Source organism: Rattus norvegicus, chromosome 3 (genome assembly GCF_036323735.1).
Source record: "Rattus norvegicus strain BN/NHsdMcwi chromosome 3, GRCr8, whole genome shotgun sequence".
NCBI lineage: Eukaryota > Metazoa > Chordata > Mammalia > Rodentia > Muridae > Rattus > Rattus norvegicus.
The window spans coordinates 26465630-26492968 of NC_086021.1; the positions used below are offsets into that span (position 1 = coordinate 26465630).

General features: G+C 35.9%; 1 protein-coding gene across 7 annotated transcripts in view; it reads right to left on the reverse strand.

Moving 5' to 3' along the window:
* Window positions 1-12905: 12905 nt before the first annotated feature.
* Spopl (speckle type BTB/POZ protein like) overlaps window positions 12906-27339 on the reverse strand; it is a 73810-nt gene continuing 59376 nt past the window's right edge. For 5 of the 7 annotated variants that reach the window (XM_017591625.3, XM_063283453.1, XM_017591627.3 and 2 more), the window contains 4 exons: window positions 22901-23023; window positions 20358-20500; window positions 20214-20267; window positions 12906-16844 (listed from right to left, as the gene is read on the reverse strand). In XM_017591625.3, the coding sequence (XP_017447114.1) occupies window positions 16700-16844; window positions 20214-20267; window positions 20358-20500; window positions 22901-23023 (465 nt within the window). In that variant the 3' untranslated portion in view covers window positions 12906-16699. The remainder of the gene's footprint in view (window positions 16845-20213; window positions 20268-20357; window positions 20501-22900; window positions 23024-27339) is intronic. The other 2 variants (NM_001134447.1, XR_005501835.2) reach the window with 2 other exon arrangements.

The following is a 27339-nucleotide window of genomic DNA, read 5'->3' on the forward strand; positions in this document are numbered from 1 at the left end:
ACTGCTTTGCTCCAGGCTCTTTTGGTTTACAAAGTTACCACAAAGAAATTAAGTTATTCTGATGGGTTTTCCTTTATATGTGTGGTTTAGTTTTTCATTTGCAGCTTTTAATATTCTTCTTATGCTATGTCCTATTTGTTGCCCTATGTGTTCCTTGCATATGTATGGATGTCTTTCCTTAGTTTGGGGGAATTTTTCTTTTATGATCTGATTGAAGGTATTTTCCATACCATTGAACTGGGATTCTTCTGTTATCCACAGATCTATAGTTGGTCTTTTCCTGATGTCTCATTTCCTATATGATTCTGTGTTTTGTTTTTCGTGGTTTTTTGTTTTTTGTTTTTTAATTCTTCACTGATTTGGTCTAGACCAGTGGTTATCAATCTTCCTAATGATGACGTCTACAATGTCCCCATCAGAGCTGTAGTTATTTTGTTCCAGGCCTGCCAGCTATTACAGCTATTGCTGCAATATACCTGGCAGTCACTGAAACAAAAATAGTAACTTGACTCAGAAGAAAGTCATATTGATCATATATCCTATTTGTTCTGAATGAGGTTTGTTAATTTTAAGCAATTCCACAAAGCGTTATATAGGAGTCAGAGACAACCACTGGGCAGTACTTCCTGAACCTGTGTATGAGCTCACAGTGTGTTTTTGTTTGTTTGTTTTGTGTTTTGCTTTTATAACCTGACACAGAAAAATGTTTGTGGTCATAGCTCAGCCCCCAAATACTGAGATATGGCCCAATCTATCAGTCTTAGGTTATGTTCAATAACCCATTGTTGTCTGAATGAGATTGGTGTTTCTGTGGTTTGTGGAGTACTCCTGAACCCCATACATTAATGATACATATATTCATTACATTTCACCATGTTGTAGCATACAACCATAAAATTCTTCATGTTGCTACTTCATAACTAATTTTGCTACTACTGAACCATAATGTAAATATTTTTGGAGATCTGTGTCAAATGGACTGCATACATCAGGTTGAAAACTGTAGATACATATTCTCTACTTTGCATCCTGATATTCTGTCTTAGTATGCAATCTAAAGATAGGTATTATGTTTTCCTTATTTCCTTCAACTATATTTTGTTTAATACAAATACGACTTCTCTCTCCTTTATGTCAGCATAATTTTGTTGAAAAATATTTCCATCGAATAAGCTATGCATAGCAAGGCAATTTCTACACTTATTTTCTATAACTGTGACTGAAGCCTTTGTTTCCACAAATGGTGTCTTCTAGTTGATGCACCTCACAGATTATGTCTATACATTCTATATTACCAAAGCAAAAATTTGTTCCATTTGTGTCTCTTGGGAGATAATTATACATAATTTCTAAGTATAGGCCTTCTCTCCAAAATAACAATTCTTGTTTCACACACTGAACCGATTACACATTAAACATTTCCTGTGTTTGATACCAACTATGACAGGGATACCTGCAATGTATGATTAAGGTATTTTTTAGTTCTAGTATTAACCCATAAAGAGGACATTTACTTGTACTTTTTGATCTATGAAGAAAACTTTCTATACTTTACAAAAAAATTTCTTGTGAGAAATCGATATAGTTTTACATCACATGAAAAGGTAAACAAAACCCATGATCATCCACATAGGAATGTTTGATGGGTTACACAGGAACATAAATATACTGATGAGATATTAAGATTATCTTTCTCATAAAACATCAGTTATATTTAGGTTTAGGTGTTCACAAATTCTTTTCACTATGAATATTCTCATTTTTAAAGTTAATTTTGCTGTAGAATCAATATGTGTCCTCAATGAGGGAATCACTGCACATTTGAGAGAGTTCGTAAAGCGAAAATCTCTTTAATAATACACAACTGGTTCTGCATAATACAGAACAGAAAACAGCCTCAAACCAAGGCCTATTATTCTTTTTAAACAAGTTTATATAGATCTTAGGGTTATTTTAATTTCAAAAACACTATACTCCATAAATACTCCTTCAGGTTCCCACGTTACGCTCTAAACAATTTGAGACAGAAAATCAAGTCTACTACTTGCACACATAGTAGATGTACACAGCAAAGATATTGACAGATTTACAGCAGTGTTAATTAATTTATTTTTTTAAATCTTTTTGGGTAGTTGTTACCTAAGTTCATCTTGTTTGTTTTTACTGGTAAAAGTTCAAAATAGTTAACGGCAGACTAGGATTTAATGACAGCTGTGACTTTGAACACCCTCCTTGAGCTGTTCCTTATAGACATGTCCTTTGAAATGAGGATGGGCTAACTCTGTGGTTCTCAACCACTCTGAATATTATGCATACCAGACATTTGTATTATATTTACATTTGTAACAGTAGCAAAATTAGTTATGAAATAGTGACAAAATAATTTTATGGTTTGTGGTTACCATAAAATGAGGAACAGTATTAAGCAGTTCATAACATTAGTTGAGAACCACTGTCCTAGCCAGCGTCAGCTTCATAGCCTTTTGTTATGGAAATGGAGGTTATGAACAAAAAGCAGAAGAAGCTATTCCTCAGAAAACCTAACTTTCAATTATGGTACAAAACATACAAACCAAGAGAGTACTAAACAATTCTCTTAATGTACTGATAAATAAAATTAAAGAGAATTTTATCTTTTTACCTCTCTAGACTTGATCATGTAGTATGAGACTGTGTGACTTTGTATTCTCCTGATTCACATACCCGCGCTTTCGTATCTTTCATAAGTCTAAAATATCTAACTTTATGTCTCCTTGTCAAATGTATACCATTTTCATTTTTATCATTGTTGCTATTCAATTTTCACAAACTTCACATGCTTTTAGGACTTTGAACAGTATGCAATCTCAAAATCTTGCTTAGATCTCTCTCTCTCTCTCTCTCTCTCTCTCTCTCTCTCTGTATGTGTGTGTGTGTGTGTGTTAAGCACTATTCTCATATGACACTTCTCTAATATTAAGACCTTATTTGAATTTGTGGAAAAGGGAATTGTATGGGTGTTCTATCACAAGACCATAAGATTACATGCAAATCACTAATTGAGAGAAAAAGAAAAATTGATATAGAAATGACCACAAAAATGTAACATTCATTATACACTGCAAATGTGTGAAAACTTTCCTCATACAAAGGAAAAAGGAGCTGCAAGTTTTGTGATTGAGTTCTTCTAATGTCTTCATTAGAAGTATGATTGAACCTCTTCACTCAGTCAGGTCCTATACATTCTTCCTCAGGTGTAGGAAACACCGAAGTCCTTTTGCTTACAGATAAGCAATAGGGGCAGTGATTGTCAACCTGTGAAATACAAACTCTTTAGGGTCAAATAACTCTTTCATATGGGTGGCCAAAGAGCATCAGAAAACACATTTACATTATGATTCATAACAGATAAGTACAATTAGAAGGCTGTAGATCACTGGCCAGTTATGTGTGCCATTACTGTACCCTTAGGGTTATAGTGCCATAGCAATTATCATTGTATTTCACTGGCATTATAACAACAGCTCGTTATTTCTCTTCCTTCTAAACTTGTGTGACTTCTTTTGATAGCAGAAAAAGCTAGTCCTCAGGGAGGAGGCATTATTCAAGTCATTTCCAGCTCAGGGTCTTCAGCGTGCTGTGTCTCAAGTATGTGGTATCTTGACCAACAGAGACCTACTTTCCAACTCTGGAAGACAGCCAAGGGCTATAGGAAGAGGCTATTACAATATAAGTATTACAACATATGTATAACAACAGTTTTTCTGAACCCGTGCATCACAAACCCTTTGGAAGTCAAATGACCTTTTCACAGGGGTCATCTAAGACCATCAGAAAATAGGTATTTACATTATGATTCATAATAGTAGCAAAATTACAGTTAAGAAGTAGCAATGAAAGTACATGATTGGGATCACCACAACATAATGAACTATGTAAAGGATCATAGCAATAGGAAGGTTGAGAAGGACTGCACTAGGGAGCATTGGAATGTTAAACAGACTGGTTTATCTCTCAAAAGAAGTAGTTTATAACCTGTTATCCACCCAGAAGACTGGTAGCATATGTAGTTAGTAGCCTGGTGACATTTGCACTATCTGTGTGGTGGGAGAACCCACTAGATCCATGCTCAGGACCTTATAATAAGCTTCTTTTTCTCAATTAATCAATAGAAGCCACCTTTATGAAAGGTGTAACATATGATTTATAAAGGGTTTCTATATAGTCATATCCAATCTTTATATACCTTACTTTTTGCCTTACTGTGGACATTGAGTGAATTTCACCACAAAGTTTTCATCAAATTATTACTCTGCTGGTTGTGATGCCAACAGAGATGGTTGCATCAGGAGTCTATCTCTAGACTCATCCTGACTCTCCTCACTATACACATACTCCCTAACCTACCAGATCTTACCAGAATCTCACACCCAGTACACTAGCATCATCTGCCTACTCTTGCCTGTGCCACAAATAAGCTATAAGCTTCTACCGGGACCTGGCCTGCTCTGCTTACTCTCCAACCTAAAGGCCTCTCCCATGCTATACCTTATCTCTCTACCCAGAGATCTATCTTTACTTTCAACATTTGGACCAAGAGGAAAATCCTGCTAACAGCCTAGTCTCTTCTGTCTACATGACTTCTTCACTCTACCTAAGCCATCAACAGCCAACTTTTAGGCTCAAAGTAGCACTACCATATCTTCCATTCTCCAGAAAACACTCTGTATATATCAGAAACACAACTACCAAAAGAAGTTCAAATGACTACATCTGATCCTAAAAATACAAACAATGAAAAGCCAAGTCAATAATCTCACCTCTAAACCCTACCAGACCTGTATGTAGCAATGTTTGCCACAGAATTACCTAAGTGAATCGTAGTACAGAGAAATTAACAGAGTAATCAGTAAACTTCATAAAACAATTTTAAGAGTTAAAAAAAAAACAGCTCAACAAAATCAAGGAGAATTAAATACCTGATTAATATCCAAGAAAAAAATAAAAAGAAGATTGATCAAAACAATTTAAGTTTATATAGGACTTGAAAATGAATTCAATAAAAGAAATATTGCAGAGCACTTAAGTTGAGATGAAAACAGAATTAAAAATTCCAATAATGCAACTAGAACATTTTTAAATGAAAACTGACTACAGCAGAAAAAAGCCAAAGAATGGGTATCAGGACTCAAAGATAAAATACAGAATCTAGATGAAAAAAGGACAAAATATGAAAACAAATAAAAAAGCAAAACAAAATTAAAAAACCTAAAAAGGAAACATACAAGAAATGTGGGACACTATAAAAAAAAAAAAAAGAACAAAGCATTGAATTACAGTCATAGAAGAGGAAGAAATACCCCGTCAGTGACAGAGACAAGATCTTCAACAAAATCGTAAAAGAAAATTTCCCCAAACTAAGGGAAGGGATATATATATATACACATAGGTAAGCAAATAGATGAGACCTAAAAAGAAAATCCAAGTCATATCATTGTTAAAACATTTAAGTATACAAGAAATAGGAAAAGTATATTTAAAGCTTAAAAAGATACAACAACAAAACACAAGTCATGTATCAAGGTAAACTCATCAGCTGGTTTCTCAATGGAAATGTAGAAATCTGGAAGAGCCTGTACCAATGCATTCCAAGTCCTAAATAACCATGAAAGCTATGCTAGACTAATATACCCAGCAAAAATATCAGCAATAGTTTGAGAAGAAAAAATCAGTCTAAAAATATTAATATCCAGCAAACTACATCTACAGAAAATACAAGAAGCATTATTCTGTGATGGAGAGAGGAATGAGAATAGCCAAGAGACTGTAAAACGAATTATAAAACTACAATTACCAAAGCACAAAGGAGCACTAGGAACACACAAACACACACACACAACACCAAAGAATCAAGAATAGAATGACAACAATTAATGCACATTTCAATAGTAACTTCAAATATCTAATAGGGTCAACTTTCCAATTAAAAAATAAAAAGGACTGAATGCATTAAGAAATAAAACGCATTTGTTTACAAGGAACACATCTTCCCTTTAAAGGTAGGCATTGCCTTAGAGCAAAAGAATAGGACACAGTATTGTAAATAAGTGGGGAGAAGTAAGTAGACATCACTATCCTGACATCGAAACAAACAAACAAAAGAACCACTTCAAATTAAAACTGATCACAAGAAATAGAGAGGGCCACTTCACTTTAATTACAAGAATAGCAAACAAATAAAACAATATTATCTTAAACATATGTCATAGACATATCATAGACAGGTCATCTAGAAAAAACAAAAATAAAAACCTAAGAACAACAACAACAACAACAAAAAATCAAGATTAAATGACATCACATATCTAACAGATTAAATTATTATCTACAGAATATTTCTCCCCAGAACAAAAGAACATACATGGAAGTTTGTCTAAAATAGACCATATCCTAGACAGAAAACAAATGTGTACTAATTCAGAAAGATTACAATAACTCCATGTAGCTTATCTAACTATAATATACAAAAACTAAAATGGACAGCAAATACATCGCTAGTATGTACACAAGCTTACTAATTTTAAACAACTCATTACTGTTTGGCAGATAGGTTAACAAAGAAATCAAGAAAAAAAATAAAAAAAATTACTAGAATTAAATGAACAGAATACAACGAAAACTGTGGGATACACTGAAAGCAGTTCTACAAGTAAAATTATATTGCTAACTGCCTACATTAAAAAGAAATTCAGGGCTGAAGAGATGGCTCAGCCATTAAGAGCACTGGCTACTGGCCCTGAGTTCAATTCCCAGCAAACACATGGTGGCTCACAGCCATCTGTAATGAGATCTGATGCCCTCTTCCGGTGTGTCTGAAGACAACAACAGTGTACTCACATATAAATAAAAATTAAAAAAAAATCAGAAAAATTACCAATAAATAAATTAATGTTTCAACATAAAACTCTGAAAAAGAAACGAAATCTAATCCCACTTAATGGCAAGATGTAAGAAAAAGCAGAGCAATTAATGGATTACAAATAATTAACAAATGAAGAGCTGGTTCTTTGAAAAGATAAACTAGATTGACCCATAGCCCAACTAATGAAAAGAAACAGAGAGCACTCAAATGAATAGGATCAGAAATAAATAGGAAAATATTAAAACGGACAAGAAGGGAATTCAGACTGTGATAAGGAAATACAATAAAAACCAGCAGTCCATTAAGCTGAAAAATCAAAAGAAACTAGATGATTTTCTAAATCTACTCAAATAATCACAATTAAACTTATGTTAGTTAAAACATGTACAGACTCATAATATTGAGATTGACATAGTAATAAAAAACCCTCCAACTAACATAATTCAGGAATTGATAGTCACAGAAGGCTTACAAAGAAGATCTACAGGCAATATTTATATTTAAAAGATAGACTAGAGATGGATAGACAGAAAGACAGACAGATCTATAGACAGACAGACTGCCAGACAGAAAACACCGGTAGTACTCTACATGATATAGGTATAGAAAAAGAATTTGAGCCATACTTCTTTTGCCCAAGAATTAAGGCCAACAATCGACAGGCAGGACTTCATAAAACTTACAAGGTCTTCAAAACTTAGAAAAAATTAACTAGATGAAGAGGGAATCCACAAAATGAGTCTTTGTCAGCTATACATCTGACAGAGGATTAATATCCAAAATATACAAAGATTACAAAAATGCCACTACCAGAAAACAAAACATAAAAATGCTCAAAATAAATAGGCTTGGGATCTGAACAGAAAGTTCTCAAAGGAGGAAATGAAAACGAGTGACAAATAACCAAAAAAAAAAAAAAAAAAAAAGTTAATCACCCCAAGCAATTAAAGAAATAGGAATGAACATGTTGTGCCAGGAAGCATCCATGAACCCCCAACAGACCAGCGATTTAACAGCATTATTACAAGCTCGGGCTTAGGCTCTCCTCCAACCCAACCCTGATACCGTAGGTTGGGAAGGAGGGTAGCGCAGCCTCGAACCCTCAGCAAGTTTTTATAGGAAAAGAGGAGCAAGAGAAGGGGTGAGGAGGGGGTGTCCAGTCTGGCAAGCATCTAGTAGAATGGCTATAAGTTGACAGGTGGGTGCTCTGAAACAAGACCGTACACTATCACAGTCTGAAAGTACATCTGAAGCAGACTCATCTTTGATTAACTGTTGCTAGGAATTAGCTAGGGAGTAACTCTGGCCAAGGACAAGCTGCGGGATCCTTCGTGGTACATGGGAGCAGCTTGGATTCTGCTGTAGGTTAAGTTAAGTTCTCAGGCTTTATTTTCCCCCTCTCTTTTTAATATGGAGGCCAGTCCCAAGATGGAATTAAGTTTGGCCTCTCAAAAACAATTGGTTCATTTTGTCTGCACAGAATACTTAGCGCTGAAAACGGGTGTGGGATGGGTGCTGGGGGATGTTGAGTATCCAGCTACTTGGGGCAGCTCTTTTCACTCATTTCTCTCCTGCTTGATGCAGTTAACTTTTGACTTACTGAGCAACCATTTCCCAGCAGCCATGGAGAACAAAATGCACCTTCCAGGTCTCAAATTCCCAGGATCCCCTATGTAGAGCTGGCTGGCTAGGACAAGCAATCTGTTCCACAACAAAGACTGGGTCTTTGACCCAAAGCTTATATACAGAGAGCTGTAGAGCTGAGGCTTTGGGTTCCAGAAAAGAAAACACCACTGCTTGCAAACCTTGATTAGCAGCCAAGACAACTGGAATGGGGCTGTCCCAAAACCTGTTGCCTGTACATGGGATATGTTCTTCCTCCTGTGCTGCCTTGTCTGGTCTCACTGGGAATGGATGCCTCACAAAGTCAGGGTGGGAGAGGATCATCGGGGGGTCACCTACTCAGAGGAGAACAGGGGGAACGGGGGAAACATTGTTGGAAGAGAAGACAGGGAAAGGTCAGTGAGTAGAATGTAAAATGAATAAGTAAAATAATAAATAAATGTTAATTAATAAAATTTAAAAAATGAAAAACAAAAACCAGAAAAGGTTGCTAAAATACAAGTTATGAAGTCATTAAACTTAAATGGTGATAACAATGTGGCATAAGGTATATAAAAGGAATGATAAATGTCTCAGATTTCTTCCTTCCCCTCATTATGCTACTCTTCTATTAAAATTTCAAAGTTCAGATATTTAACATTAATCAAGTTTTAAATTCTTTCCCAAGTCTCTATTATGATACAAAGGCATGATTCTGTTGCTTTTTTCTACAAGGAGGATTTCAGTACAGATTTCAAACAGTGGTAATACTAACACGTTTAAAATTTATCTTTTTCTAAACTTAAAAAAAAATCCTTTTAAGCTTTAGAGAATGCACTCAAATCCACCCCTCAGAGATTAATGGACACCAGAGAAGTACAGTCAATCAATAGCCTTTTTCCTTGCCCAACTGCCTATTCATGAAGGTGGGACTCCTTTCCTGATTCCGTGCTTTTGAGATTTACCCTGCCCAAACCTTCCAAGATCACAGGCCTAAATGTTTCAAATGTGCAACTAAGAAAATGTTTTTCTCCCTACATGACTAAACTTTATCTTCTGCCATATATATGTATATGTGTGTGTGAGTGTGTGTGTATGGATATGGATACACACACACACACACACACACACACACACACACACACACACACAAATTCCAGTATCCTACCAGGTCCAGATTTTCCTACAAAATCTGTACCTAGGATAGCTCCTAAAGTGGCTGCCCCAAGTGGTCTTATAACCCTAGACAGCAAGTAAAACAGCCTGCTCTTCCTGGACTTGGCCAACAAAACAGCTTGTTGTACCCATTTACATAACGATATCCCAATGTCAGCTGGAAGTAGTCACAGATGATTATGTAGCCCCTTATCATTTATTATCAAGAAAAGGCTGGGATGTTGGGATTCAGATTATGGACAAAGAACTGATGTGCATATTTTACATACCAAAGAGAACCTGGCCTCCAGGTTCTCCCAGGATTCCTTAGCCCTTACCTATAATGGGTCATGGCTAGGATACCCTGCCTTTATCCTGACCTTTCCAGATCAGGGATCCCCCAGAAGTTCTTCAATCTATAATCCAGACATATTGGCTCCTGCTGTCTCTCCTCTGTCTCTGTCTGTATCTCTGCATATTCTTTCTCCATGCTTGTGCATGTTCTTTCTCTTTTTCTCTCCCCCACTCCTTTATTTTCCCATGGTAACTTCCCTGGCCAAATCCTTGAGACCAGTGAACCTGTCCAAGAGTGGCTTCCCAAGAAACTTGCCTTTACATATTTTAATTAGGCTCGAATTGGCTCGATTATCTGCAGAGAATACCTATCACATATTATTAACTATCTACCTAAAAATAAATGTTACCCAGTGTATAAACATACACTTATATTTCAAGTGAAAATTCCCTATCGGCCTATTCAAAAATCCTCTAACAAAAACCTTAATACCAGTTATGAGAAGTACTCTGTTCTGGTGTTCATCAGTGTTTGCAAAGAGACTCCCCAAAACACTGTAATAACAGTGCTTCTCAATCTTCTTAATGCTGTGACCCTTTAATATAGTTCCTCATGTTCTGGTGTCCCCAATCACATATTTTCACTGCTATTTCATAACTGTAATTTTGGTGGTTATGAATCATAATGTAATTACCTCTATTTTCTGATGGTCTTGGATAGCCCTGGTGAAAGGATCATTTGACTCCCAAAGAGGTTGTGATCCACAGGTTGAGAACTACTGATGTCACTATAAATATATATGTTAAGGTTCAACAATCACTGAAGTAAGACTCGGAACTCAAATAGTATGCAAGAACAAAGAGTGTTTATTCTTCAGAAACAACCAGCATGCAGGAGTCACCACTTTCAAAATGGTGACCCAGACAAAGGCACTCAGGCCTCTTTAATAACAGAGCTGCTATTCAGTCTCTCTAATGTCTAGACTGCAATGATAACTCTGCCATTCCTCAAATGTCAAGAGTTAATTGTTTCTGAGACAATAAGCAGACATCTACAACTTAGAGCAACACTCTGAGAGGTTGTAAAACCATTAACTAAAGGTCATAAAAAGGGAACTAAGGGGGGGCTGGGGATTTGGCTCAGTGGCAGAGCGCTTGCCTAGGAAGCGCAAGTCCCTGGGTTCGGTCCCCAGCTCCGGAAAAAAAGGAAAAAAAAAAAAAAAAAAAGACTGTGTACCAAACACATGTCCTAAATTCTTACTAGGATTGTAAAATAGAGCATTTTCCATGTAAGTTTAATGAAATGATATAGAAAACTTGTAATCAGACCCACAAATAATTTAAAAAGAACTTTTCACTTCTACACTATACAAAACTTCAAGGAGAACTTAGCTAAGGTTTTTAAAAGCCATACAAGCTTTGAAGGAAGAGATGCAGTGAGCAGCTGTTATGGTGCCAAAGAACCACGAGGATCCTTAATCAGCACGGCAGTGAGCCCTGAGTGCAGTACTGGTGCACACAACTGACCAGTAATTAATCAGCATGGCAGTGAGCCCTGAGTGCAGTACTGGTGCACACAACTGACCAGTAATTAATCAGCATGGCAGTGAGCCCTGAGTGCAGTACTGTGCACATAACTGACCAGTAATTAATCAGCATGGCAGTGAGCCCTGAGTGCAGTACTGGTGCACAGCTCTCTAACTTGGGCTTAAAACCCACTCAACAAGAGAAAAATAAAAACCAAGACAACTACTCGAGGATCGTGACATGGATCTTGGAGGAGAACCTACAACTGTCATCCTACAAAACCAGAATCCCACCTACTCTCTAAACATTAGTCCTTAGATTCACATATAAAAATCTTCACCCAGAATCAAGCAAAATTCCCTATGAAACAGACTTACAGACAGTTACCATAAACCACAGCCAATCAAAATGTAGAACTGCAGAGTCTAGTCCCAAGAGATAACATCTACAACAACAACCAAAATTCAAGAATCATTGTTGAAGAGGGAGGGGATGGAAAAATTTTAGGAGCCATAGGACCAGTCCAGGTGCCACCAAGACTGCTTAGGCATGAGCTGAACAAGAACAACAATAGACATGTTAATGTGGCTGAGAATGGGTGAAGGGAGGGTAAGGGCGGAGTCCTGAGGTCTGAACCCAAACATAAAAACACTACTAGAACTAAAGCAATGCTGACAGCAGGAAAAATGGTCTTGCACCAGGAAGAATATTCTAAATGGTCAGTCCTGAAAACATAAAGAGAAGTAACATCATACAGACTGAGTAGGCTGTATTTATGTATTTTTGAAATACCTCCCACTTCCAGCCCTGCACACACATATGCAACAATTAATGGAAAAAAGTTATGAATTTGAAAAACAGCATGCAGAGTTTTGAGTGATGAAATGGAAGAAATAAATGTTAAAATAATATAATCTCAAAATACTTTAAAGTATGAAGAAAGAAAATACTATTATTCTTGGTCCTTTACAACTCCTCTGAGGTAGTAGAGTACACAGCACATTCATCTGAACACTCAATCAGGCCAAATGCTGCAGTGTACAAGTAAAAAAATCCTTTTAAGTTATTTTGGGGTCTGATTACAACTTTTCTATATCATTTCATTACACTTACATGGAAAATGCTCTATTTTACAATCCTAGTAAGAATTTAGGGCATGTATTGGGTACATAGAAGGTTACTATGGCATTCTTCTACCTGACATCGAGGCTACATTACATTATTAAGCACTTTGTTATTCTCAATAAGCTTGTTTAGCAATATCTAGACTATATCTGCATTTTAATAGCAACGATATTTAAAACTGTCAGAACTATAAGCTTCCCTATGTAGGAGGCACTTAGCATGTGAAATTTAAATTTCATGTTAAAGCAGCACACTAAAGCAGACATTTTAGAGAAGACTCAAATAAACCCAAGCAAGGAAATTAATTCTAAATAAGTAGTAACAATTTTATTTTAACTCAACGTGCTGAAACACACAATCTATTTCCAACAATAACACAAATAGTGTGTATCTCATCATAAAACATCAAATGGATTAAATAAAGGCCAGAAAGATTAAATGTTAAAGGTCTGAGTTTTAAAAGTCAACTTCCTTCTGAACTTAAATAATTTTAGCAGAACTTTATTTTCAAAAAAGTGGGCTCAATTCATTTGTAAGCAATGCTAAATTACTAGTTAGATTACAGTATATAATAAGCTTTACTAACAAAATATTTAAAAATAAGTATTACTTCTCAGATATAAACTTACATACAACAACAGAAGATACAGTATGATTTCATTCCTAGTAAAGAAGTCTTACATTGGAGGCACTCAGTATTATTTCAGATTGACATAGCCAACACTTACATCATTCCATGAACACTTAAGTTGGAGCTCACATTCTCTACATAAAAAGCTTTGTAAAATACTCTCATACGTGCTGAAAGTGCTGTATTTATTTTCTGGGAACACTGAAACCCACTCACTCATCCACTCACCTCTCTAAAGAACACAACAAATATTTCCATTGTAACCATCAAAGACCAGACATGACCAAAAGAGATTACTTCACCTCTTCATGAACATGTGACTTGTAGTAAAACTGCTGCGTTAGATTTTCATAAAACTTACCCAAGTCTTTGCTTCTGTTTTCTAAATGAATCATATCTACGATCCCATCTTTTTGTTTGTTGGTATTGCTATGGATCCAACACATGGATCACAAATATTCATAAACACACTATCTATCACTGAGCCATACTTGAGGCCCTTATCTATAATTTCACATAACAACTTAAAATTCATGAATAAAGCTTTAAATGAACAAATTAATATTTCTGAAAATTTAAACTCTCAATTCGATCGAGTTAAAAAATAAAATAATAATGTTCATGACACTTTAAAATATTTAAAGCAACTATTTTTAAAATTTAATTATTCTTGATAATGTAAAATAGCACTATTTTCCTATTTTATAATGTAGAATGCTGGTCACATTTTTGAGGATTACACTGTCTTCTGGCAATCTACTGTCTTTTTAAATAAAGCACACGCATATTTAACCAAGTTCTATTTTCATAAATTCACTCTTAAACATATTTCACACAGCTTAAGAAAATACAAACACATACATATCTCACATAAAGAACCACATTTCGTTCAAGGTTCTCCAATTATTATTTGAAGATAGTAACATAGAAAAATTTAAGGAGGTAACATGAGCAAGCCATCTTATGGCACCTTTATATTTGTGCTCCAAATATCAAAACACATTAAAAGAAAAACAATGAAAAAGGCACAAATACCGTATTTCTAAATCTTACTCTAAAGAACAGTTTTCTAATAGATACATTTTTAAATTGTAATATTTAAAACCAGTCATTGTGTTCTGAGAAAAGTCTTGTTTAGGTGACTAGAAGGTAAGAGGAGCAAACTGGTAACTTAAAGCACAAAGACTGCATTAAGCAAAAATCATACCCAAGTTGTATTTATATAGATAGTTTAAAAATGAGTGAATGAGGAAAATGCAAACAGCCTTTTACCACACACTCAAGAACCAAAACTACTAAAATACACATTAAAAAAAGAGAGAGAGAAAAGATTGTATGATTCTGTGAGTGTATGTACCATCTAAAATGTGGGCATTTCAGCAAACACTGGTATTTATAGAGCACAGTGTTGAATTTTTTTGGTAGAAAATATGTTAGCAAAGTAAAACCAAAAGCCTGTATAAGAAAATCCTGAACATTATCAATCAACATTTACAATGTTTATTATATGGCATTACTACTGATTTCACCATGGTTAGAAATATAGACCAAATCAATGAATCAATTTACATACGTTGTACATATGTACAGTGTTTTTATGATATGTGACAATGTATTCCACCAGCTGAGGGGAATCTTTGCTTTTTGCCAGACCATGAAAATATCTTGTATTAAAAGTGTGTATATATGTGTTTAGAAGTTTGCGCTGTTAATGTAACAGGACTTGTTTTATGATGAAATTAAGGGAATAAATTTTTGCTCATCATGATTCTTTTATAGGGTAAAGCCCACTGTCACTTGAAAATTTTTCCTCTATCCCAAATAATCTTACCATTTTAACACAACAAAGAATCAAAACTAAAATATCTAAAACTACAATCTTTGTTTTCTCTTGATAACTAATGATTTGACAGTATTTTCTCAATGTATTTTAAGATTGCTTTAGTTAACAGCTAAAAAGCTATAGTTAAAAATAGTCTATTTTAAAACATTATGCTTTTTTCCTGAATTTTATAACTAAATAAAAAAAGCATGTAAAATTTAATACAGGGAATAAGCTATATATGCAAAATACAGGTACATACACCTGTTTTTCCAGTAACATGCTCTATCTTTATGTAGAAAGCATATCATCAGTGATCTGACACTGACCACTCCTGCTTCTCTAGAACAATGCATCACAACAGATCTCCCAACTACTAAAACATTTTTGTGTTTAAAGCTAAACTTTAATAACAATAAAAAACTGGTTCACTTAAAACAGTTAACAGGAAACATTTATGCTGTTGACATTATGCAAAATTTCAATAATCTGCCATGTTAGCAACTGAGCCACCGAGGAGAAAAGATTCCTAGTGCGGTTGCACATACTCACTCTGCTTCCCCACACAGCGTGCACAAGCAAGTATCTGTTAATTCCTTTGAAAAGAAGCAGACTATATGGGGCTCATTTACTGTTAGGTGCCTTCCCCAAATGTGATAAAGCTAAAATAAACTCAAATAATAATAATTTGAAATCCAATCAAGCATAATTTTATCTATTATCATGAATATCCAAGTTGGGCTCCATATGTCATAAAAACTTCTTTTAAATGTTGAAACATAATTAAAATCTTATTAATCCACCTAAAAAAAATATATGTGCCATTCATCATAGAAAACTTCCACATTAAAAGTGCAAATATACCTTTCTTAATTGGCCCGCTCATTACATGTACATTGGTCATCCTGACTTACACGCCTATTGAATTTTTCTTTCAAATGAAAGTCATTATAAATTTAAAATATTAACAAAAGCCATGCTTTCTTTTTATCGAAATCTTAACATTATTTTTCAATCTTTACAAATGTGCATAAACCCAGTTTCTTGAGCAGTTAATATATAGACAAACACTACAAATATTACTAAAACTTTAGATCAACTCATTACCTGTCCCTTGAAATGAAAAAAAAAAAAAAAAAAAAACAGAGCAGTGTATGGCCATCATTTACCTAGATGGTAACAGGCTCTTTAGTGTCTACACAACTGAGACTGGAGGTGCCTCTGGCAATCTCCAAATCCAAAAGAACCTAGTTTGATACTTGGAGATCACATAGAACAAAACCTATAAAATCTTTTGTTTTTAAAATAATGGAAGATCCTTTGAAACCCAGTATTATCAGTTATCAATATTACTGCATTGTGGAGCTAGTGCAATCCTGCATGGCCTTGGCAAACTGACAAGGCACAATAACAAAACAAAACAAAACTATTATATGAACAAGAGAAGTCACTGAAGACAATTTAAGGCCTTGAAGTGAATTAATTAGTCAGATTTAAAGCTGAAGTATAAACCATAAATTATCCACGTGAAAGCAAGCAATATGCTTTTCCAGCTCCTGCTCTGTGGACAAGAGACAGAAACAACTGCTGCTTATGGTTTGTATTGGAGTCCTTCGGGACCTTTCTATTGTCTGTGGAAGACTCAAGACTGCTTTAACCTTTTGCGTGGAATACCAAACTGTGGACACTGTGAAGAAGCAAGTGCTCGGAAGGCTTCTGCCACTAAATGAGGACGAGACTGAATCATGGACTTCCACCCTGATGTTTCCATTATGTCAGTTGCTTGGCTGAAAAACAAGATTAAGTGAAGTTTACTGAAAAGACACTTTACAAATGCATTGCTGAATTATCAATTTTTTGTTTTAATTTGTTTTTTAACTTGTGTGTTTTGAAATTTTAGACATCATATCTCTTTTCATACACTCACTTGAATGTTTAAAAACATCTTTATCTTATTAGCATTTTCTGGCAAAACTGAACAGGTTTCTTCTGCAAATCTGAACATAAAGACATGTCATTGTCCCCACGTTCTCCACTGATGGCTAGACACTTCTATCCAGATCACTGCTTTTCCCTTTTCATGCATACCTCCAACAGATTTTCTCCAGAGTTCCAACTTTCACTTAACATTCTTCTCCATTTACTACACTGTGCATGTAATCTTATCCACTTGTCACATTTCTAATCATCAGACATAGTAGTTCCCTGTTGATAAGTCAAATCTCAGTGCTTCCCTGTAGTCAACTGCTGTTTTTATCTGAATGAGCCGTAAGTCTCAGGATCCCAGCACTGTCATGTGAGAATGGATCACTTTTCTCCTTACGTCTCAAGTTTTTTCTCCTTCATTTTGACTGAAGCTTTCGCTGTTGTTCAGTGATTCAAGTTAAACATCTAAGAGCCCTGATTAAGCACCAAAGTCCCATTTTTATTCTAAATGTCATCAAGCAACCATATATTAATTTCATAATCTCACAACTGGATTATCACATTCTCCTAATGCTCTGACAGACACATGACTCTATTATGTTTTATTCCACTTTTCTTTACCTACATTTAAGTTTTAAAAGTGAGAAATGTGGTCCCATCCTTTTTATACCTTTGCATTCCTAGTTCTATACTCTGGTTTCCCCTTTACAATAGTTCTTTTCAACTGTTCTGTGTGTACTACATGCTCTTAATGAGCAATCAGAATAAGTGAAAATGCAATAAACACATTAGTTCCTTTCTCTTCCTTCTGTCCTCTATACCTTCCACTTACCTGAATTTCACCTTGTTTTTCAAATACCAACATTATGACAACCTTTCTATGCGCACTCATCAACCTACTAAATACTGTGTCTCACCAGAGGTATCACCTGTTACTGGAGATTCACTACTCTTGACTCAAAGCCCTAATGTGTGGTTTGGGGATCTGACCTTTGCTGACTTTCTCTAGCTTTTGCACACTACCCACTTACTTTACACCTTCTTTACTCTGATTTTCTATAATAGAAGTAAAACTAGATTCCATACTTTATTTCAATTACTTGTTTCATCAATCTGCTATACACCATAAACTATCTGTAGAGAGGGGAAATATCTGTTATGCTTGCCACTATACCTGATTTACTAAGCAGTAGAGTTCTGGGAACTTGGTAAACAAAGAATCAGGACCCGTGTACAGTGCTATGCTTTGTTTCATGAATCCCTTTTCATTTGTCAGGTCTGATTTTTCCTTCTCACTCCTTCTGCTACCTCTTGTTCATGTTTTAAAATGCAGTTCAGCCCAATCTGTGAAGCCACTCCTATTGTCCCAGGGCTTAGTCAAGTCCCTGAGTATATCTTCCTCTATCAATCATGTTAAAGGGTACAAGTGTGTATTTATCTCCATTAGATTAATTACTTAAAAGCAAAGACATTTTTACAATGTCATTTTATATGTCATATATTAGAACAATGATTGAAATATATTGAACGTTAAGTATATTGAATTAAGTACTAGCTGATATCAACAGCATCACTACTGTTTAAAATTTTAACTAGTTATTTAGAATCACATTGGTACTTATTAATTTACTTGAATATGTTCATTTATCAATTCAATAAATATTTGTTGATTAAATAAATATATATTGAATAGTCCGTACATATAACAGCGAAAGTGTATAAAGTTACCTAATATTTTGATAGAAAAAAGGTTGTATGATGTACTTTCTTAAGACTAAAGTAAACCTGGAAATACTAAAACTAAGGAAAAAGGACCAAAGAGAGACACTGCTGCTAATGCACACACGAAGTTAGACTCACACCCTGACAGCCCTGAGGTCACTGCTGCTAATGCACACACGAAGTTAGACTCACACCCTGACAGCCCTGAGGTCACTGCTGCTAATGCACACACGAAGTTAGACTCACACCCTGACAGCTCATGGCATCATACACTAGTCACTGAAGATAACTACCACAGATTTGAAAGCAGTAAAAAGCTTTACTTTCAGAAAACAGAATTTATAAATATGAAACTGACAGATAAGTGCAATGGAAAATAGTTAAATATGCACTGTCTTTAATACTATCTCCTTTTAAATTTTATCGACTATCCCATGCCCTCGATAATGTATTTTGTGATAGACAGCCCATGGCAGTCTGTAATTTCATATCAACTTTAGATAATTTTTCAAAGGCAGAATTTAAAGGTTTACAGGTAAAACTAAAAGTTTATGAAAAATCTATCATCTATTCTTTTTGTTACTGCAAATAATTACAAGAATACTAGAAAATAAGAGATAGGGAAAAGTAGAAAATTATTCATTTCTAATACTTTATAGGCTCAGCAGGACTTAACACTCACCCAACCTCAACAACAATGCTACTGATTTACAGTAGTAAGCAACTTAGGATATAAGGTGGAGCATTTGGTGATCTAAAGAGTAATAATTTAGCTCTTGAGGTAAAACAGGAAGTCTCTGAGTTTGATGATGGGCCAGAATGCATAGCAAGACTATAACTCAAAAGGATGATCTGTAGTCCTGACTATTTGAGAGGCTAGGGCAGGAAGAGTCGAGTCTGAATCTATCCTTAAAAAAAAAAAAAAAAAACTATTAAGATCTTGACTCAAAATTAAATTTCAAAAAGGGTTATGAGTTAGGTAGCTCTATGGTAGAGTCTTTGCATGTGTAAGACCTCAGGTCCAATCAACAAGCATTATCAAAATCAACAAAAATTTTAAAGACTTCCAAGGCAAGTCTTGAAGATTTAGCCTTCCTTAACACATTCTGAAAACAGAAACCAGATTTCTAGCAACCTTCATAATGACTGTACTCAGCTAAAGGCCATGTGTGTGATGTGCATGTGTACCTGTTCAAGAAATTAAGAGCATCCATCCTCCCACACAGTGGCGACACACAACTTCAGAGGCAAGTGGGACTTCATGAGTTTGAGGCCAACCTGGTCTACAGAGCTAGTTCCAGGACAACCAAGGCTACATAAAGAAACCCTATCTTGAAAAACAAACAAACCAACAAACAACAACACAATAGCGTCCATCTCAATTTGCATGAAAACTAAACTTTAAGCAATCTACTAAAAGAGTAAAATTACTATTTTTAAAATAACTGATAGTTGGCTTTATCGGAAGCCACAATTACTGTTCGTGAACAAAAGTATATACATCTTACTTGTTGTTCCAGTTTTTCCCATCCTTACACCCAAGTTGTCGAAGAACACTGCACCTGCATTAAAGATTTAAACAGAGTTTAAGAAAATCCCAGTGAAAAACATGTTCAATATGTCATGTCCAATGAAATGCAAATATAGCTTACCTATTAATAAAGTCTATTGCCTGGGCTTTCAACTGTTCTGCACTGTGCAAATCTGCAAGGACAAGGGTATCAGCAACATTTTCTACTGAGAGGTTACTACACAAAGCTTCTTCACACATGACCTTCAGCCGTTCCAGTGCATACTACCCAAAAGAAAACATAATTATTAAACATTTATCCCCTTATTTAGTGGGTAAGTATGTGATATTTGTAACATAGCAAATAAAACTCAGAAAATTTTGTTTTGAACTAATGTTATTTTAAATCAATAACCTGTTGTTTTAGCTTATGAAGAAAACTTAAATAAATACATTCAAGAGAAATACTAATTTGCTTTAGAAAATGGTTTAAGTACAAATATAGCAAATCTTAAAGTATGATTTATGCAAGACATCTATCTTAGTAATAAGTTATACTAAAGAATATGCTGTCAGGCAAACATTTATCTCAGTTCTTTTCTTCTCAAAGTAAATAATTCATCTGAGAGAAAATTTAATCTATATTTTGTTTAGTAAAAGAAAGCAAAGTAATGAACACATAACAGAGATCTGAGTGAAACTGTCCTTAAGTTGGGGAAGTGTAACAGCAGTCTGGTAGATTTTGCATAATGGATTTTTAAGATGTTTACAGCCCCTTTTCGTGCGACATAATTTTCAAATTTCTCTTTCTGGGTAGCACCTTCATTTCATCTCATTCTACTGTATGCTGTCTGAAGTCATAGTACCTGTGATGGTTTGCATATGCTTGGCCCAGGGAGTGGCACTATTAGAAGGTGACCTTGTTGGAAGAGGTGTGTCCCTGTAGGGTAGGCTTGGAGACCCTCCTCCTAGCTGCCTGGGGATGCTCAATCTGTTCCTGGCTTCCTTCGGGTGAAGATGTAGAACTCTCAGCTCCTCCTGCACCATGCCTGCCTGGATGCTGCCATGTTCCTGCCTAGATGATAGTGGACTGAACCTCTGAACCTGTCAGCCAGCCTCAATTAAATGCTGTCCTTTATAAAACTTACATTGGTCATGGTATCTGTTCACAGCAATAAGACCCTAAGACAGTACCCTTTTTAAAAATTCATTATGTATTATTAGATCTTCACTGATGTGCATATTCACCATTGTGAAAAGTATCCTAATATCTCAATTTCTAATTTGGAGGAAAGAACACAAGCTTAGATTTAAGGATGCTGAACTACAGAAAGGCATACATTCCACTATCACGAGGTAACAGTATAGTTACCAAGCTGCCTTAGCTAGTTCCCTGGCACTAAGTGTGAAAATACCTAACTACAGAAATAGTGACTGTCTAGAACCCACTCGTGTCATCCCTCTTGTTCACCTGTGCTGCCAGTTACCTCCTGCCACAATTCATTTTCTTTTCCATATTTTACACTTAGTATATAGCATACTGTATTTCTTTTGCCACTATTCAACATTGAAGAATGATTTAACTGAAAGCTAATTAAACACTACAACTACTATTTTTTTTTGCAGATATTAGTGTAAAGTTGCACTAGTAGGTTTGCTGAGGTTTAATGACAGAAAATAAATAGCACCTGTTTAAAATTTTGATCTTGATGATTTAACACAACCATAAATTCATCATCCAAAAGAATGAATATACCCTTTGAAGTTATCTTTCTCATTCAATTCCAGGCAGTTTCTGTGCTACTGACATGTGCTGAGGAACTGTTTTGTATTTTCTGAAGTTATTTTCACAAATGTAATTATACAGTATGTTACTCACCATCTAGCACTGCTATACAGTGTGACTTTTTTCAGGCTCGTGCACATTATTGATTATAGTTCAACCCCTTCTTACTGCTATGTAGTCGGTCATTAAATATGAACATCTTTCTCTTTCTAACTCCTACTCTCTCTATATTTACATATGTGTGTAAATAAATGAACATATGTACATATCTGTGTATCTGTGTGCCAGATAACTAATATAACAATTCATTTTCTTTCCTAATACTTCAAACTTAGCATTTACTACTGAGTATTTACTCTGCCAACTCAATCTTGAAGAATGACCCTTGAAACGTGAGTAAAAATTAACAACCACTATTGTTGCAGCTAACTACATACACGTACATATATTTACCAGATGATGACCATTTATTAGTGCTAGTTCAATTTTTCTTTCTATGCTATATTAAAATAAATCTATAAAGAGAATAATGTAAAGCCTACTGCTCTTAAGGAAAATACACAAAAGTTGTGCAGTGTGCCATAAGTTTCGTTAATATTTTATATGCAGCTATATGCTGCATTTATCTCAGAAATTATTAAGCTTATGGCTTAATCTTCCATGGAAAATTCCAGACCCCTCATACTTTCCTATCCTATTGATATTTTAGTCAACTTTATTCCTATTGTAGTCTACCTTATGCTATTTTATAAAACTGCCTAACTAATAGTATAAATTAAGTTATATCAAAAGTTGTTTTTAGATTTTTATTTATAATAGCTTCCAATAAATGGCAAGTTTGAGGATTTTTTTTTTGTTTTTTTTTGTTGATTTTGTCCTCTAAAAATCCCATTACTTACTTTATCTGCAGCTGCCAACAAGTTGTCAGCCATTTTATCAAGATTTGGTGCCTTTCCTGTGTAAACGAATCTCATCATTTCTTTAAAAACCTCAGGGTCTAAATCATTTATTTCCACTCGATTCTATTATTGAAAAGAACAAAAAAATTAGGAACAGGTACACATATACAATTCCACATGAATCTTTGTTAAAAACATAACATTTCAAACTCTATTTTAAAATTGAGGTTAAATCTATTTTAAGTTAATCATCCAAACTATAGTATAGGCTATGTTAACAACAAAAGCATACACTGAGTAAGAGATATGACCAGCCAGAGAGTAAATGCAGGGATAGTAAAACCAGGGTAAGCATTACTATGTGGGAAGCTTCACATTTTCTAATTTAAAAAAAAGACAAATAAAATACTGCAGTTCAAATAAAATACTTCTGTGTACGTTTCTGAACACAGTTTCAGAAGACAGTTGCTGGCTTTCCCTGAGTACCTAAACTTTACAGCCACAAACTCTATTCAAAGTTTTTAAGTGAAAGAAGAGACTACAAATACTTGTAATGAAAGCTTACTAGCTGAAAAGACATGCTTTTGCAAAATGCCAGGTGATGTTATTTACTGGTTAGGACAGCTATGCTTACTTGAGACATACTCCCATACAAATAAGACCAGTTGCTTTTATATTTCTGTGTCCTTATGTCCAATTCTCTTTTAAGGTAAAGGAAACAGGAAGTATCAACATTTCAGAAACCATCTTGGTCATTTTGTGAAGTCAAGATGTTAGGAACATAAATGATATCATTTTGTATAAGTTAAAAAAAACCATCTAGTGAGGGTTGGGGATTTAGCTCAGCGGTAGAGCGCTTGCCTAGTGAGCGCAAAGCCCTGGGTTCGGTCCCCAGCTCCAGAAAAAAAGACAAGAAAAAAAAAAAAAAACATCTAGTGTAACTTTGTATGTGGTGTCTAAGTTTGCTACCCAGCAACTCTGATAGAACTAGGAACAAAGAGCTCAGAAGGAAGCACCAGGCTGGCAGCCTGGTGCTTCAAATAACAGCATAACCCAAGACAAGCCTTCTTATGCTGATGGACTAAACCAGAGGTGGTGTTGATTTGCTTGTGAACCAAGCTCCAGCTGTGAGCCCTGGTGGAGCAAAGCTACCAGGTAAAGAAATGATACCAAAATTACAACTTTGGAAATGGTTCCTAGGATCACACAGCTGTGCTCCACAGAAAGGTTTCTCTAGCTTGTGTTGATACTCATTTGCAAGACTTTAGACTCTGTGTGTGACCCTGGGCTCATGCAATCCCATCTGTTAATCACATAACCTATGTTCTCCAGGATGTTCTGGGCCATCCTCCCAGCCTCTTCACTATGGATATGGGTTGAGCCTGCAAGCTTCTTCTGAAGCATCCTCACTGGAGAAAATTCTCCAATAGAATCCATTATGCCCAACCAACTGTTCCCCACATAGAGATATGCCTGTTTAAGTTTTATATTAATATGCTACTATAAGGAACGTTTGTGTGAACAAACCAAGCATATTTGAAACAAAAATCTTGTGTGGATATCGTAATTGCTGAGCACCTCACAGTCCACTGGTCAGTGCTCTCCACACAAGGCATGGGATGAGACTTCAGATCCCAGCTTACATCACCCTGTAAAAGTGGGGTTGTGGGGGAGACTTTGGATTCCACCTGCCCACCCACTGAGGTCAGGGAGCCCACTAACACTTCAGATTCCACAACAGAATATGCTGGGAAGTCAGGGAACTTAAAACTTCAGACCTTACTCTGGGCTGACACTGTATTGAAGTCATAAGTATGCTGATGCTTCATTCCCAGCCCCACGATTACCTCTGAGGTGGAGAGTATATTGACATTTGCCCCTACACCACACTGTTCTGTGAGGACAGGGAATGAATACAGACTGATTCTCTTGCTTAGACTCTCTGCACCTCCTATCCCACCCTGCAACTATGCCTTACTTTTATGATATCCAAAATGAATGCAGCAGGACATTCTGACATCTCACGGTTCATACTTTACTTTTTTCCCTCCATCTTTGTTTTTTCCAGTTGTGTTCCTCTCTTTAAGTCCACTTTCTCTGACTTCTCCTCAGGAACATGTTTGTTAGACTAACAAAGTAACACGACTCCTCCTCCTCTTGCAGATTAAACTGTTATGTGTTACCCGAGTGCAAATATGTTACTCCTCACTTCTCACTCTGAATTTAAGCATCTCCCCAAACCTGCATCATTTTCTCTTCCACTTCTGTTCTTCTACTTTCTATTTAACAATCTAATACTTAGTATTACTGTGACTTTTCCCTCACTTATCCCCACAATAATTAATATTAATATATATTAAACAAAATACTATCGGTGTCCTTTTATTCACCAAAGCACATCAAGTACTTAGGATGTGAGTGTACTCTCTTCAGTGTAATCACTGCTACAGTCAGAATTGCTGCAGATAGTAGTCAACTCTAAGGGGGTCCTGGAACTAGCCCAGTGTCCTTAATATCACTAAATTGATTCTTAAAGAAGAAAATATAAATTCCCCACCGCTCCCTGCACCCAACCCTGTGAAGGAGAGAGCTGGACCCTCAGAGGCAGGAACAATCCTGAGACCTCTGGGGAGACTGTTACTTCTGTTTACATTCCTGGCCCAAAAGCAACCTGCATAGTGGCCTCTGGATACAGGAATATAGGAGCAGTCAGCTGAAGGAACATGCTGGTTTCTCCTTGTTCCCAGAACTGAACTGAATCACACAGCTTCCTGTATCCAAATCCCGTCAGGGAGAGACATAGACCCTCAGAAGTTCTAAATATCCTGAGACCTCAAGGGAGACAATTTCTGTCTACATTCTCTACCAAAAAAGAGGAACCTGCCTAGTGCCCTCTGTGACCTCTGGGCACAGGGACCTAGAAGCAGTCAGGGGAAGAACCCTTCGAGTTTCTGCCTGTGCCCAGAGCTAAAAGCCAGTCACCAGGAGTGCCTACACACCTGAGAGCCCAGGTAAGACCAACTTTTCTGCTCCAAGCTACCTACTTGGTGGCTTCAGAACACACAAATGCAAAAGTCGTCTGGGACAGGACACTAACCAGACACCAGGTACCAAAGTTAAATCAGGATCAGATAAACCATCTAAACAATCCCACTTAAAAGTCTCCCAACCAAAAGGAGCCCAGGACCAGATGGGTTTACTGCAGAATTCTATCAGACCTTCATAGAAGACCTCATACCAATACTATCCAAATATTTAACAAAATAGAAACTGATGGAGCGCTACCCAATTCCTTCTATAAAGCCATAATTAGGCTTATACCTAAAACACACAAAGACCCAACAAAAAAAAGAGAACTTCAGACCACTTTTCCCTAATATATATCAACTCAAAAATACTCAATAAAATTCTTCAAACTGAATCCAAGAACACATAAAAAGGATCATCCATCATGATCAAGGGGCTTCATCCCAGGGATGGAGGGTGGTTCAACACCTCTTCACAAAAAAGGTCTTGAAAAGATGAGGAATTCAAGGCCCATACCTAAACATAGTAAAAGCCATATACAACAAACCAGTAGCCAACATCAAACTAAATGGAGAGAAAGTTGAAACAATCCCACTAAAATCAAGGACTAGACAAGGCTGCTGACTCTCTCCCTACCTATTCAATATAGTACTCAACGTCCTAGCCAAAGCAATCAGACAACAGAAGGCGGTCAAAGGGATACAAATTGGATACAAATTTTGACAATATCACTATTTGCAGATGACATGATAGCATAATTAAGTGACTCCAAATGTTCCACCAGAGAACTACTAAGACTGATAAACAAATTCAGCAAAGTGGCTGGGTGTTTAATTAACTTCAATCAGTAGCCTTCCTCTACTCAAAGGATAAAGATGCAGAGAAAGAAATTAGGGAAATGGCACCCTTCACAACAGTCACAAATAACATAAAATATCTCAGTATAACTCTAACCAAACAAGAGACAGATCTATATGAGAAGAACTTCAAGTCTCTGAAGAAAGAAATTTAAGAAGATTTCAGTAGCAGGATTAATATAGTCAAAATGGCCATCTTGCCAAAAGCAATCTACAGATTCAATGCAATCCCCATCAAAATCCCAACTCAATTCTTCATAGAGTTAGAAAGAGCAATGTGCAAATTCATGTGGAATAACAAAAAACCCAGGATAGCAAAAACTATCCTCTATCATAACAGAACTTCAGGAGGAAATCACCATCCCTGACCAGAAGCAGTATTACAGAGCAACAGTGATAAAAGCTGTACGGTACTGGTACAAATACAGGCAGGAAGATCAGTGGAATAGAATTGAAGACCCAGAAATGAACCCATATACCTATGGTCACTTGATCTTTTAAGACAAGACCTTAAACCATCCAGTGGAGAAAGATACCATTTTCAACAAATGGTGC